The sequence below is a fragment of the Bidens hawaiensis genome, unplaced genomic scaffold (assembly GCF_021521415.1).
Source record: "Bidens hawaiensis isolate Kalapana, Puna unplaced genomic scaffold, B.hawaiensis_p1.1 tig00011963_1, whole genome shotgun sequence".
Classification (NCBI taxonomy): domain Eukaryota; kingdom Viridiplantae; phylum Streptophyta; class Magnoliopsida; order Asterales; family Asteraceae; genus Bidens; species Bidens hawaiensis.
This window is the reverse complement of record NW_027491961.1, coordinates 613,219-628,836: the sequence shown is the minus strand read 5'-3', so window position 1 is coordinate 628,836 and position 15,618 is coordinate 613,219. Positions and strand designations below refer to the sequence as shown.

At 34.8% G+C, this 15,618-nt stretch overlaps 1 protein-coding gene, 1 long non-coding RNA gene and 2 other non-coding genes across 4 annotated transcripts; 3 read left to right on the top strand and 1 right to left on the bottom strand.

Annotated features, from left to right (window-relative positions):
- The first annotated feature begins 7,236 nt into the window (after positions 1–7,236).
- Positions 7,237–11,892, top strand: LOC143539668 (nodulin homeobox-like). Its single transcript, XM_077032919.1, has 17 exons — positions 7,237–7,266; positions 7,330–7,470; positions 7,542–7,700; positions 7,777–7,860; positions 7,960–8,076; positions 8,180–8,371; positions 8,482–8,601; positions 8,692–8,787; positions 8,925–9,086; positions 9,164–9,440; positions 10,163–10,285; positions 10,369–10,438; positions 10,559–10,619; positions 10,730–10,942; positions 11,025–11,171; positions 11,262–11,296; positions 11,407–11,892. Exons 1-17 carry the CDS (start codon positions 7,237–7,239, stop codon positions 11,852–11,854), a joined length of 2,475 nt encoding a protein of 824 aa, XP_076889034.1. The 3' UTR covers positions 11,855–11,892.
- Positions 11,893–12,757: 865 nt separating this feature from the next.
- LOC143539679 (U1 spliceosomal RNA) lies at positions 12,758–12,918 on the top strand. The gene has a single exon (XR_013136479.1). It is a non-coding gene; the product is annotated as a U1 spliceosomal RNA (small nuclear RNA).
- A 656-nt stretch (positions 12,919–13,574) lies between these two features.
- LOC143539680 (U5 spliceosomal RNA) lies at positions 13,575–13,694 on the top strand. The gene has a single exon (XR_013136480.1). It is a non-coding gene; the product is annotated as a U5 spliceosomal RNA (small nuclear RNA).
- A 607-nt stretch (positions 13,695–14,301) lies between these two features.
- Positions 14,302–15,098, bottom strand: LOC143539639 (uncharacterized). Its single transcript, XR_013136474.1, has 3 exons — positions 14,998–15,098; positions 14,571–14,601; positions 14,302–14,482 (listed from the first exon to the last, which is right to left on the bottom strand). It is a non-coding gene; the product is annotated as an uncharacterized LOC143539639 (long non-coding RNA).
- Positions 15,099–15,618: the final 520 nt, after the last annotated feature.

The window sequence follows — 15,618 nt, the reverse complement described above, 5'->3', positions numbered from 1 at the left end:
GTGGTGCTTCGCTTATATACTACATCATTGTCACAAGAAATTATTGTGGAGGCTGCAAAAGATTAAATTATCAATAATACTCCCAACTTTATAAAGTTTTAAAAATAATGATAATAATAATATAGATCAATCAAGAACATAATGATCTTTCATATAGATTAATCAAGAACATAAAAATAATGATCTTTCATGTCTCCCAACCTAATTTAGATCAATAAAACCCTATTTCCTAATACTTGAATTTACTTCAAGATCAATCAAGAGCATAAACGGTGGTTTGAAGATGATAATAATAATAATAATAATAATAATAATAATAATAATAATAAAAACAGTCAAACCCTTTCAAAGACGTGTACCTTTTCATCAACAATTCTTCCAAGAATGATTTAAGGCTACTAACTCATATTCTGCTTCGTTTCTGCTTTGAAAGTGGCCTACCAAGCATATCACATCATCATTCCCCATGATCCAAACACCCTTTTACAGTATGTCACTATGCACGGATTCATGAAAACAATCTTGTTTAGATTATACACAACATATTATGCTCAATCACATAAAGCAATACCTGTTTAAACTCATCATTGGATCTGTAAACTGATGCTTGCCCAGAACCAACTCTTCCAGAAGGTACAGATGTGAAAAAGGGTGAATCACCAAGCATGAAACCATCAAGAACAGATGCGGAAGAGAGGCGGCGAAGCGGTGGCGATGAAGGAGGCGACGGCGGTGGCTGTTCAGCAAAATACGGCGATGGCGGTGGCGATGAAGGAGGCGAAGACGGTGGCTGGTTCTGTATAGGCGACGGCGGTGGCTGTTCCATGTTCGTTGTATGCCAGCAGGAGAGAGGGAATGGAATTTGGGTTTGATGAAAAAAAAAATGAATGAAAAAACTGGTATATGGTTAGTTATTGCAGCGGATTGAACCGAATGAGATACTATTTTATGAAAATGGGTTACAATTGGTGATATAGATAGATTTGAACGGAAAAAATTAGCCAATAAGAAATATATGACTAACACATCATCCTCATTATTTTCTTTTATTAGTATAGGTAGATTATTAATTGGTAGGTTATATGTAATTTCAAATTTCAATTTTAAGATTTCTTTGTTAAATATCATTTTATAATTCATAAATTTTAATTACTAACTATTAAATATATATTTTTTATTCAACTCGTATAATACACAAGTTTACAAACTTGTATCTAATTGATAACTTGTAGTTAGCACTTTGTAAATTAATGTTAAATCAATGGTTTATGTATTAGAGTGTCGACTTGATCTGTATGTATACTTTTGTACATTTGAGGACACAATTTACAAAACTAGTTAAAAGGTTTTATAACCATCTTCAAATGAACTAAAGAAAAATGTCATGACATTGAATTATAAGTTAGCATAGAGAACTTATCTGATAACAAAGACGTATGAGTGATCCAATTGGATAATGTTCCTCGCAACAAAGATTTGGGTGAGCTATGTATTACTAATTGGATAGTGATCCAATCTTCCTCTTATATTTAATGTGGAAGTGTCTGAAAACAACCTACCTGGGCAATCACAACTACCAAACTAGTCTATCAACGAAAGCGGCAACACACACATTAGGTCTTATAATGGCCGCTCCAAGAGCGCAAATGTATAATCTACAATGTTTTCAGACCCTAGTGAATCCTACATGACCTGACCTGATCCCCCATGTAGGAACATGAAATGTCTAGTACTTTGTGTCTTGTGTTGGTTAGGTCTTGATAGCATGTGATGTTAGAGATTGTGCACTTAAATGTCAAATACACAAGAAACACTTACGCGGCGTATAAGTAACACGGCGCATAAGTTATGCGCCGCATAAGTTCTCATGTGTGCCTATAAATAGGGTTGTGGATCATTTGTGATAGTTGATGCTCCTGACCAGTTGGTGGAGTGATCCATTTTGTACTTTGGACTTACATTGTCACATATCTTGTAATACCTTTGCTATCAATGATATAGTTGAGAGATTAAAGAAACATTTTCGAGTATTTTCATTTCATTATGATTTCCGCTCATAGCGTCGTAGGGTGGATCTGTTCGTGGATGCATCTACACGTCACTCTGAAGACCCATCATGAACTTTTAATTGGTATCAGAGCCTAGTGGCTCTTGATATACCTAGAAAAGCTCAAAAATGTTCTTTTTATACACATTTTTTTATCATTCCAGACGATGTAGCTGTTCAAATTTCACCAAAACTTCAAGGATTGTTATATCACTGGTGTTGAACAACATACTCAAGATTCAGATCATTTCTACATCGTTTTCCCTGAGTTTTGTGCCAAAAACCTTCAAAGATATAACTTATGCATCGCATAAGTTATACGACGCATAACATATGTGCCACATAAGTAACCTTACAACATATACGGTATAATTTTTCATGTTTAATCTTCATGTCGTATCCTCTCAGTATCACTTATCCGTTGAAAGGTCAAAGTATAAGTATTTACCTGTTTATAAGATCAGTTGGTTCATACAAGATTATGCAAAACATACTAGACGAACACGTTGAAATATGAGCATATTCGTTATTGTCTATTATGAGCTATATTTGCTTGTACATTAAGGATTCAAGACTTGTTATTTGAAAAGAAGACATGGAAGTGGATGGTTTACTTCTATGTGATTGGATGGTTGTATTGGTGGACCAAATACACAATTGCTTAAAAATTGGTTATCAAGATGTATTTGTTGATTCATTATGGATGATAATGGGAATTGGAATGAGATAGCAATTGGTTTGAATATTGTGTGACTCATGAAAGTTAAAAGACTTAAAAGTTTCAAGCCGATGGGAGAATACTTTGATTGTCAAATTTTTAAAACATTTATAGAAGATCGGGAAAGCTTACTTGTGAAGAGAAGTCTTTTACCTTGATGATTGAGTAAGTATGATGACCTAAATCTAAGCAATATCAAAGGGGGAGGTTGTTGAAACTCGAAAAGAGTATTTGCTTGGATGCCACAAGACAAGTACTATCCAAGGGGGAGTCTGTAGGAACATGAAATGTCTAGTACTTTGTGTCTTGTGTTGGTTAGGTCTTGATAACATGTGATGTTAGAGATTGTGCACTTAAATGTCAAATACACAAGAAACACTTATGCGGCGTATAAGTTACACGACGCATAAGTTATGCGCCGCATAACATATGCGCCGCATAAGTTCTCATGTGTGCCTATAAATAGGGTTGTGAATCATTTGTGATAGTTGATGCTCCTGACCAGTTGGTGGAGTGATCCATGTTGTAATTTGGACTTACATTGTCACATATCTTGTAATACATTTGCTATCAATGATATAGTTGGGAGATTAAAGAAACGTTTTCGAGTATTTTCACTTCGTTATGATTTCCGCTCATAGCGTCGTAGAGTAGATCTGTTCATGGATGCATCTACATGTCACTCTTCCGATGCATCTACATGTCTCTCTGAAGACCCATCCTGGACTTTTAACCCCCCCCCCCCCCCGGTGTCACACCCCAACCTAAGGCGGAAATGCCGCGGCGTGATCCGATTGCTCACAGCTCGAAGATACCATCATAAACAAAATATGATAATATCTATTAAGTTAATTATTTCCAAATACAGTGCATAACCATTCCAAACACAAATGAATAATTTAAAACAGATAAACCAAACAAGTCTTAAATAATAATTGTCTATATTAAATCCTAAGGCCTTTCTAAATGTCCATACTTCAAACTTCAATTCGATGGCAACCTGCATATGCGTAGAAAACAGAGTTTGTCAACAACACATGTTGAGTGAGTTTATCACCAGTTTTTGACACTAAAAATAACATCAATATAACAAATAAAAGAATTAAGCAAAACGTAATAAATGCGGTAATGAAATCAAACCATGAACAAGTAAGGTGTCAATTAAACCATTGCCAAGCGAATCGGGCGCGGGTAAATAGTAATGAGAACCCTATACAAGGGGACATGTTGGACCTCTCTGAATTCGAATGTGCACATAAACAAGTAAACACATAACAAGTATATTTGCTCAATCACACACAATTACACGTTTGCTATTTTTGATATATATATATATATATATATATTATGAAATACGCATATGTTCCCAAAAAGTTTAGAAAACTTAGTAAAATAGGGGATGATAAAACTCACCTTAGATGAAAGGCAAGCGATTAATAAATATGATAAACGAACTACGATTTAAATGAGTCGTCCGCTAGCGTATCGAACGAGATTACAATCAGACCTGAACTTTGAGATATGATAATATAAGTAAAAAAGAACTTAATGCTGCTGGAATCAATCCAAACGGACATCTAGAACTTCGGTTATGTTAAATTAAAGATTTAAGCGAGCTGATACTGACCAGAATCCGAACAGCGAGTCGATAGTCGGGTTTTGGTCAGTAGCCTTAAAATTTTGTTACGAGAATAAAAGTATTCTGGACTGAACGTTGAATCCGACCAGAAGTATGAGAAAACATAAAGTCAAACTTGTTGACTGTTTTGCCATTTAACGGATTTTAAGCGAATTGACCAGTCAACACACTTCAACCATCGAAACTGATTGAAGGTTATTGACTAGGGAATATATATGAACGATTTCTTAGTTTACAACTTACCCGAAAGGTGAAAGAATTAAGAGAAACGATGAGTCAAAGGTCCACACGTATGCAAAGTCAATCGCTTATGAGTGTATCTTCAATATTAGATCAAAAACCGAGAAGTCTTATGAGGATCAGAGAGGGGTGACGGCTGAGAGGAGTCTCTTAGGGTTTTTGAAAGTTTGTGACAGGAGAATCATGTGTTGTTTATATAGAATAAGCAAAAACGAACCATATTTAGTACATTTACTCATTTAAGAAACCGAATCGAGTTTTAATGACCAAATCAATGAAATAAGCTGAAGATTTCGTGCTCGATCAAGGGGTTATGTATATGGACATGTATTTTAGTTATATTCCTTTTCTTGGACTTTAATTTACTCGATTTATGCCAAAAATAAGCGATTTGGATGCTAAAAACGACCTAGGAAAGAATAAAGTTTAAACGATCTGTGTAGAGTCCCCAAGGCACCGCGCGATGGTGAAGGATGGGCTGGCCACGCGGCGCTCTGGCCACCTAGGGGGAGGATTTTCATTTTATTACAATTTGGTCCTAAAAGTTTGTTGTTTGGTCACTTATTGAACCTTTTATGCAATAAACAAGAATTAAAAATTATCTAAAGTATGAGGGCCTAAGGTGAACATAAGAAAACTTGATTACTCATAAATATTTGATTTTGATTATTATTAACGATCTAAAAATTGTTCCCGGTTCGGGTTAAACGTACACGAATACGGGTTCGAAAAATCCGAGATGTTACACCCGGAAACATTGATATGACATCTCTTCTTCAGGTTCCCACGTAACATCTTGCTTTCGGATAGAAATTCATGAAATACTATGGTTATATGTAGGGCCTTATTTAGATCGAAAACTTTATTTAATTATGCCAGTTTTGATGATGATAAGGGTTAATATACTTCAAGTGCAGTTTAGTGAATGGATGTAAGTTGAGTTAATAAACACACATTGGGAAACATGAGAAACTGAAGCGACTAATTGAAAGACATGTTTTTTCTAACTTCAATGATGCTTTGGTTGCATTAGGGTCTTGAAGTATAACTCAAACAACTTTTGAGAACACTAAAAGCTTGTTCCACGAGTTACACTAAAAATGAGCATTCTGTATCCATGTCATCAACAGTTGGTAAAAGTAATTATTCTCGTATCCGGAACCTCGTTCTGAAAATGTCTGCACCTTATTGACAATCGTCAATGAAATAATCTTCCATAAGATGTTCATGAGTAGCCACACAACCTCTATCTATAAATGTCCCCGTGCTCGAAGTTGGCGCATCAATTTCATCTTCAATTTCAATCATATAATTCTTCCAATTTTTCTTCATTTTCAATCAATCTTTATTGGTAATCCTCCATTGTTCATAATTTTATAACCGTACAAAGAAAAAAAAGACCATGGAAACAAAATTAAGATCAATTACTATAGTGACATGTAGCAGGCAAAATAGATAAAACATTGCAAAGGGGTTATACATAACCCACTTGTACTACATGCTTTAGAATCTATAAGAAACAAATAATGAATGTTGAGAATAGCACTAGGGGTGTGTTTTTTAATCGTACCCAAATACTAAAGCCATTGAACCCAAATTAATACTTGAAAACCCAAACCTAACAAACCCGAGCCTTGAATGGTTTGGTTACTGGGTCATTTTTTCTGAACAAAAAACCCGTACAATTGACCCGCTCAAAACAAAACCAGAAAACAACACGAACATTTATTTTTTTTAATAATACATGAGTCTTTTGTATTTGAAATATTATGTTTTATAGATTGTTTTGGGACATTTAAACATTATTACATCATAATATCCTATGATGTTTGAACTTTTATACTATTTAGGGTGATGCTATTTTGTGAATAAAAGAATTCTTTTTTCAATTTACATTAAAATTTGAAAACGGAACGAACTCAAAACCCAAAAAAATAATCACAAAAAAATAGGAAGGTGATTCACAATAACTATCATGTAAATTAGTTGAAAATATTTATAACTTTAAATTTCTACTATCATATAAAATAATATTACATTAGATTACACACATAATATATGGTAAAATAACATATAATTTCTTCCCAATGTAACATTTTCTTCGAGAAGACACGATATTCATTCATTCATTCATTCATTCATTCCGCACGTCTCCCCTCCTAATCTCCTATAATAATAATAATAATAATAATAACTACTACTACTAGACTTTCCAACGATTATCAATCAATATCTATCTATCTATTATCTATTTATGTATCTGTAGTCAGTCAGTCAGTCAAGTCAGTGAAGACGGCCGACATCATCATCTACACTCTTCCTTCGGGATATTATTTTATTATTATTATTGTTTAGCATTTGATTCATCAACATATTTAGCCTCAAAAGCCATCTCCTCAATTTCTCATCCCCAGCTGCAATTACAATTATCATTATCATTGCAGCAGGTATTTACTTCAACCTTTCATTCTCTTATCTTTCCAATTATTATTTTTATTATTATTATTATTCACACCTTTACTTCTAATTTTTCCACCTTAGGGTTTGTTTGACTTGTATATATATATATAACTCTAACTCTGGTTGATGCTAATGAGGCCTGCAAATGGAGATGATATACAAGTGAGTCACAATTTGATGCTGCTAAAATTCATCTTATTATAATTATATTGATTTTGTATGCAGCAGCAGCCTATTGATTTGGTTTCAGCTGTCAAAGAATTACATGCATTCACTTCTCAGGAGCTTACTAACTTAATTAGGGATGCTCTTAATAATAATAATAATAATATTCACTGGACTACCAGTAATGGATCATCCAAACAGGTTCGGTGGTTTTTCGTTGCATCTTATTATCTTTTGCTAAGTTTTTGCGTCGATTAATATTGATATTTCAGATTAATTTGGAAACCCTAGCACGACATTTGACGTACCACCTAATCGCAAAGCTTCTCGAATCCAAACGAGACCAAGAGCTTTTCAGATATTTGTTAGCTGGGATTAGACTTTTGCATGCCTTGTGTGATCTTGCGCCGCGCAATTCCAGACTTGAGCAGGTGAATGCAGTTTATTTATTTATTTATTTTTTATGTTAGTTTAGTTTTCGTTTATTGACTGTTTTACGCGGTACAGGTTTTGCTTGAGGATGTGAAAATATCTGAACAGATGTTTGATTTGATTTTTTTTGTCATGCTGGTTCTTAGTGGATTTACACAGGTTAATGTAGTTCTATCGTTTACGTAATTTTGGCGAAGAATTATATATATATATATATATATTTTGTTGTTCTGCATTGACATGCCTTTGTTGACTCAGGAAAGTCAGCTGGTTCTACTGCATTCAGCACTGTTGACCTGCAGTCTATATCTGTTAACAGCATTTGTTTCTTCACAATGGAACGAGCTCGCACAGGTTCTGCTTCAACACCCTAAGGTGACATGTTAATGTAGAATACGTCTTTAAAGTATACGGGTCAAGCAATAAGCTGTTCTGTTGAAAAAGTCTTCTAAAGCTATGGTTAACAATTGTGTGACAGGTTGATATATTTGTGTTTGGAGCATTTTCTGCTGTTCATAGAGACATTCAATTTCTTCAAGTGAGGCTGACTGGAATGCAGTCAGATCTTACTGAAGTCAACCGTCTGTGCCAGCACTGTGAGGCATCTCTACAGTTTCTTCAGTCGCTTTGCCAACAAAGGTTCTTTAGGGAACGTCTCGTTAAGAATAAGGTTTTCTATTAATTAAATATGTATTTCTATTCGTATAAAACTGCTACAAGTATCCCCTTTTAGGTTCTTGTTATGTTGGAATACATATGTGATGCTGTTGTTTTCTTCAGGATCTATGCGAAGAAGGTGGAATTCTTTTATTGGCTCATGACATCATGAAATTGCCATTTTTTGAAGACTCTTATCTAATGGCTGTGGTTTCTAGGCTGAAATCGAAAATCTTATCGATTGTAAGATCTTTTTATAACCTTGCTTTATGGATTTCACCTGTGTTTATATATTAATCGTTTCGTTAATATATACCATTACTCTTTATGCAGCTGCTGCATCTTTGTGAAGTAGAAAGTGTCTCTTTCTTGGATGCGGCTGCCAGCACTACCAAGGGTTTGGATTTAGCAAAGTCTACTGTATCCCAGGTCCCATTCATATATATGAATATTAAAGTTTATTTATCTAGCAACTAGTTGCCCTTATACCTTTTTGTAGTCTCGTATCAAGGTTCCATGCATTATGTGCTCACTATTTTACTGACGAATGTCACGAATATTAATAGGTTCTTGAATTGCTGAGGACCATGTTTGGGGGAGATCTGAATGGGCTTGCTGCTTCCTCAGACAAAATTTATCCAAGGGGACTTCTGCAACTCAATGCAATGCGATTGACAGATATTCTTTCTGATGATTCTAATTTTAGATCTTACATCACCCTGAATTTTGTAAGCTTTTTACAACTAGATGTTAATTTGATTCATATTTTGGTCCACAATTCGTTTATTGCCCTTATTCTTTGCAGACTGAAGTTTTGACCACTATATTTTTGCAACCACATGCGGATTTCTTGTCTAGTTGGTGCTCTTCTGAATCTAGGCCCTCTGAAGAAGATGCTACTCTCGATTTTGATTCTTTAGCAGCATCTGGATGGGTTTTGGGTGTGCTTACATCATCAGATGTTCCGGAATCCACTTTCAATGCATGCCGTGTTCCTCGATCTTCTTATGCATTTCAAAGAACGTCTTTACTGGTTAAAGTCGTGGCAAACCTCACTTGTTTTATTCCTGATCTATGTAAAGGTGAATACGTTAACCTTTTTTTTTGCATGGGATATAAGTAATGTGATAGAAACTGGAAAATTAGATTAACTGAAATATGAAAAACAAGGGATTGTTGGCCTGATTCGAGATAGGCAGATCTCCAAACACTAGAACACAATAATCAAAATACTCAGACAAAGAAAAAGAGATGACTATAGGTCTATTTATTCTTATGGATTACTGAAAGCTTTCCCTTTATTTTAGCCTTTGAAATAGTTGCTGAAATTAGACTTGGAGATAATTTGGGATAATTGCTTAAATTAAGCTAGGATATAATTGTCATATTGAGAGGGTCGTTTTGGAATCCCATCTTTATAGCTATTCCATTGATCCTTCCAATTCGGTTCTTATCATAATGCCTACACTTTTGGTCCATACTTCCGTGAATGGGTTGATTTGGGTGGTTGTTTTATGCTAACGGGTCATATAGATAGGTTTAGCAGATGCTGAAACCGGTCAAGCTGATTCCTAGTTATCCAAAGCTTACAGCCTACTAAATCGTTTTTATAAAGTTAGATTGTTATTGTAATAGCATTTTTTTTGTAATTGTGTTTAACATGCTAACTATTTATAAAAGCTGGATAAAATATACTGAAAAATGTTTGCTGGTCAACCCTTTCAACTTGAATCTGTGTTGACCTGTACCACTTTACTTGGTATCCAGTGTGTGTTCTTAACAAAACCTTTTTTTTCTTTTTCAGAGGAGAAGGATCTCTTCCTTAACATATTCCTGCAGTGCTTACAAAAGGAACTTCCTAATTTACCATATGGAGTTCCAGATGATTCTAGAACTGAACGAGCGGCTATCATTACCCAGAACCTGCGTATCAATCCTTTCAATAGCTCTTCTAGTTTATTAAAAACATATATATTTGCTTTACATGATAAAAATTCTTTATGTGTGCAGGTTCTCTGTTCATTCATGCAGAATCTTTAATTCCTGCATTCCTAAATCAAGATGATTTAGAGCTGTTTAGGTAAATTGAAATTTTCTTTTGTAGCTTGTGGCTTACATAAATTATTAGTTATTTGGTCGTCACAATCCATTTCAACTTAAATCAACCTATTTGCATTTCATATATATTTGGTTTCTATAGGGTTTTCATTACACAGTTGGAGCCACTAATTACTCAGGAATTTAGTATCGACCGAGTTACAGTAAAGTCTTCATCACTTGTCTTTAATTTTTGTCGAGTTTTAATGTTTGTAACAATTGTCGCATTTAGTTCAGACGGTGAATGTAATAAAATCTAGCCTTCATTGTGTAGGACGCCAATGGAGGTCAAGAGTCTCCAGATGCATGTGGGAACAAGGGCCTGTATGACAATTCGCCTTTGGAAGAAGCAAACCAGCTAAATATCCATGGAAATGAAAATCAGAGGACAGATGTCCCTCAAATTTACAATGCTAGGGGTGTTCACGAGAGTGATGGAGATGCTCAAAATGTTGAAACCAATGGATTGGATCCAAACACCATGCGGGTAAAGAATTTGGTTGAAAAAAATAAAAATATTTGGATTTTTCCAACAACCATGATGAGATCTGAGTTTTGAAAATGTGCAGAGTGATGAAAAGCAGTTTAGAAAAAGGAAACGCAACATAATGAATCACACGCAAATAAGCATGATCGAACAGGCATTACAGAACGAGCCTGATATGCAGAGAAAATCGGCCTCAGTGCAATTTTGGGCTGTAAAAATTAGTCTTCATGTATGCAACGATTTACATTTTTTAACAAGGGAAAAAAGCCTTAGCATTTTTCTGAAGTAACAGTTGAAGTTTCCTAATTTGATTTTGCAGGGTTCTGAGATATCTGCCTCACAGCTGAAGAATTGGTAAATATGCATATTCTTGTGTTCATAGTAACGCATAATTTTTTAGACTTTGCATTATAAGTTACCTTAATTTGTTTAACTGTTGTTTCTTACATGATTGTTGTCAACAGGTTGAACAACCGTAAAGCCAAACTAGCACGTGCAGCTGCTAAGGACATCCGTGCACCTTCTGGGGGCGACAACAATGACAAACAAGGTGGCTCAGGAACCGATGCTGACCCTGAGGGCCTTGACGAGTTCTTTGACCCGACCCCCTCTACTACCCAACTCCAAGGGACTCATGAGCCAGGGCAAATGGTGGGGCTTACAGATGGTCAAGGAGAGGAGATTGGTAAGGGCTGTGTGCACCAAGCAAGCGGCTCATGGTGTGGCACCAACCTTGATGAATCTGGGTTGTGTGTTGTGGATGTTACTTATCTTAAGGTGGATAAGCGGGCAAACCTTCCACACCCGTGTGATGCGACTGGCACGTCGTTTGGCCATTCTGAACAAATTACTGGTGTGAAGAGAGTGCTGTGGGATTCCAGCAAACTTGTTCTACAGCACAATCCTAGATAGATCACAACTTTTTTTTTTTTTCTTTCCTGTTGGTTGAACATAACATAAGTTGTTATAAATATTAATCTTATATTCTTTTAAATATTAATAAAAGATTGTATAAGTACTTGCATTTTACTATTATATTATAGGTTGATCGTATCAATTGTCAAGATGCAGTAGAAAACGCTAATGCGTGTTAAGAGTTGGCACTGTTAAATACTTCATTTTTACATACCTTTTTATACCTTTACCAAGTGTGATGATCAAATAGTATCATTGTTCTTGATTATTGCAAGGTTGTATGTAGTTCTTAAAGATTGTATAACCGTTTAAAACATTAAAATTTATGTTGTTCACAAGAGTTTGCTACAAACTACCGTTAATGATATTACTTTAAGCCAGTGAACACCCCTGAGTCCAGCTATGGGGTTATAAATGCACGGTTGACGGTTCCTTAATGAAAGAGCGATAATGCTTCATGGTTAAACCATAGATACGTGTGAAGACTCATGACATATTAATAAGACATATTATGAAGGTTTGCTAATCCAGGAAGAAGTTGAAGATTGGAACAATGAACTCAGAAATATGCTATCACTCAAGAGTGACATCTCTCAATATTATGATATAACAGTCACAATTGCGGTGAGGTTAGAGACGATACTGCACGGTTTAACTAAATGTTACTGGGTTCAAAACGCATGTTTTTGGTTTGGTCAAGGTTCAAAACCTTAACCAAATCACTTTCTTTATTTATAAACACCAGGATAGTGGAGTGACTGATAATTATGTTGAGAGAGTAATGTTTGTGAGAACTGAAGAGGCAGCAGAAGTAACAATTTGAGGGTTTCCCACATCTTTGGACAGAAAAACCATGGGTAAGTGGTGGCATATAAAAAACATAAGAGGCCAGCGGATTACTCACTTACCTGGACTGGGTCAATGGGCGATCTAGAAGGCCCATGGCCTAGGTTGGTGACCTCCATTGCACATTCGGAGGGGTGCCTGCCTAAGGTTGGCCCAAGTGGTTGAGCCTACGTCATAATTTGTGGCATTGGAGGCCAGCGTTCGCGCGGCCTCTGCCTAATATTTTTGTCTAAATTTATTTCTGCTTGCTTTGCTTCTCTGTTTAAAAATGCATAGAACAAACCAAACTCATTGATTTTTTTAACACTACAGTAGCAGTTTTGTAATTTTCATTAAATCAAGCCTAGGGCTGTCAACAAAAACGAATTGAACCGAACGGTTCGTTAAGCTTTTTATTAGACGGATGGTTCACGAACGCAAAACCGAGCAAAATTTCATGTTCGTTTTCGTCAAGGAAATGCATCTATTCGTGTTTATATAAACGAACACAACCCCACACAAATGAACCAAGAGAAATATAAACGAACTCAGATTAACATAAAGGAACACGAACAAACACAAACGAGTACACAAAAAGACATAAATTTGAAAGGTGAAAACCAACATTCTTAAATCCCAAACATTAGACAAACATAATTATCCCAAAATAATGTTTTAGAAGACTACATGTTGATACAAGCTTGAAATTCAAGATGAAAGAACATAAACAAACTTAAAAATTATTCCTGAAGTTTGTATTTTGCTCAAGGACAGAGAGATTATATGAAACCTTACAAAAAGGATATCATCCATCCCACATCGCTTAGTTAGAGAAAGCATAGGAGTGAAACTGCCTATTTAAAGCAAGCTGGTTAGGGGTTGAAAGGCATGCAGCCATGCAGTGAGCACAAAGCGAACTATTCTTTCGCCTTTTACTAAAGAATACTGTGTGTTTGTTGCGCTAAGTGGCCTTCACTATTTCTGGAGAGACCCATCTTCTTTATTGAAGAAAGGGCTTCAACCAATTTTAGTACTAAGTTTTAAGTAATTTTTTTTTTTGCTTTTGGTGTGAACTTGAGCTATATCTATCAACTTCTTCATTGAAATTCATTTGACAACATTTAATATTATTGAGTCACTATTAGTAAAGATGAGGATATTATTGGTATGTATGATGATGGACTTTAGTGTTCATTTTTTACTCAAATGTTCTTCTAAGATTAATGTGTAGTAAACACAATTATACTTGGTCCTACAAGGCATCATCTACATAATGACATATTGACATTAGTTGAAGACCATTGACCGGAATGGTTCATGCACACTGTCACAGGCCGTTTTTCTAACCACACAACTTCGAATATTGAAATCTCATTCATCTTAGCTTTATACCGTATATAAAAACAATTATTTGTGAACAATGTGGTAATCATAAAGACAACAACTTCGAATATTGATATCTCATTCATCTTAGCTTTATACCGCATATATAAAAACAATTATTTGTGAACAATGTGGTAATCATAAAGACAACAACTACGAGAATAGCTTGAAATGTGCTAATAAACAAAAGAGATTTATTGGATATCATCTTAAACCACAATGACCCTAAAATGGGTTATGGGCATTTTGGTTTACCATCTCGTGTTTTTCGGTCTCTGTAACAAGGACATTCATCTTTATGCCCAACAACGCCTGAAGGAACGCATAAGCATGCTCGAAAACAACTGTTACATGTATCCAGACAATTTCCACGATGATGCGTTTTAGAACAACGAATTTCACATGCATGCGGGCATTCTGTATAATCCATATCATCTTAATTTTAGATCTAATTCCGATGAACCTTAGTTAAAAACAATTTCTTACATTGAGAATGAATACTTACGAGCTCGCGTTAAAGATCCTTCTCCTCTCGCCTAATCCAATTCAAAACAAAAAGAACATGTAATTATATGCATATACAATTATTATACCATAAACAACACACATGATAAAAAAAAAAAAAACTTGTTATTGTTCTTGTTAGAACAACTAAATGATACATGAAACCATAACAAGTTTTCAAATAAAGATATCTATAAAATCTGAAAAACAAGTAAAGCACATAAATATTTGTGTAACAATAATTTCAGCAAATTCAGATTATAACTCTATTAGTAAAGCACATAAAAAAAGACATGTATACTTTAATCACAAGAGCAATCCATGTAATTTACATAAGTATAATAAATTTCACCACCTAATTTAGTTTCATGAATCTTTTATTTAAGGAAATTGACATATAACCAAAAAGAAAAAAAAAACTTGCTTACATATGAAACGTTGACGATGGTGAATGAGACGAGAAGGAAGATGAGGAACGGGAAACTTGCTTCGAGTTTGGCCATTATTAACACCACAAAAATCAAACCCGTTCGTTCACAATCTAGCTAGATAGTGCGTACACCCGATATATATATTTACATTGTAGTTATTTTCTAGGTAGAAGTTTTATGACATTCTCTAAGCTAAAATATTCTATGTTTTAAACATACACATTATAATGACATAAAAATATATATTTTGGTGTATTGTTTGTAAAGTTCAAACAAGCACAATAAGGAGACAATGACGAACACAAACTTCAGTTGCCTAATCTTTTTGTTTTTTTAAACCAATTATATTATATGGTGTAGTTGTTAATATTTCTAAGAACACGATTAACAAAAGACCAACGACTAAAACTGAACACAAAAGGCCGTAAACTTTGTTAGACCGCATCAAAATCATCATCCATTCACCCTAGCTTTATTCTTTGCATTTTGGTTTTAAGTTTATAACTCATACTATTTAACTATAAATGGTGTTTATAAATTGATGATCACAAGAAGAATATTCAATCCTTTAACAAGCTAGTACCAATTATATACAAGAGATGGAACAAATTACAATAA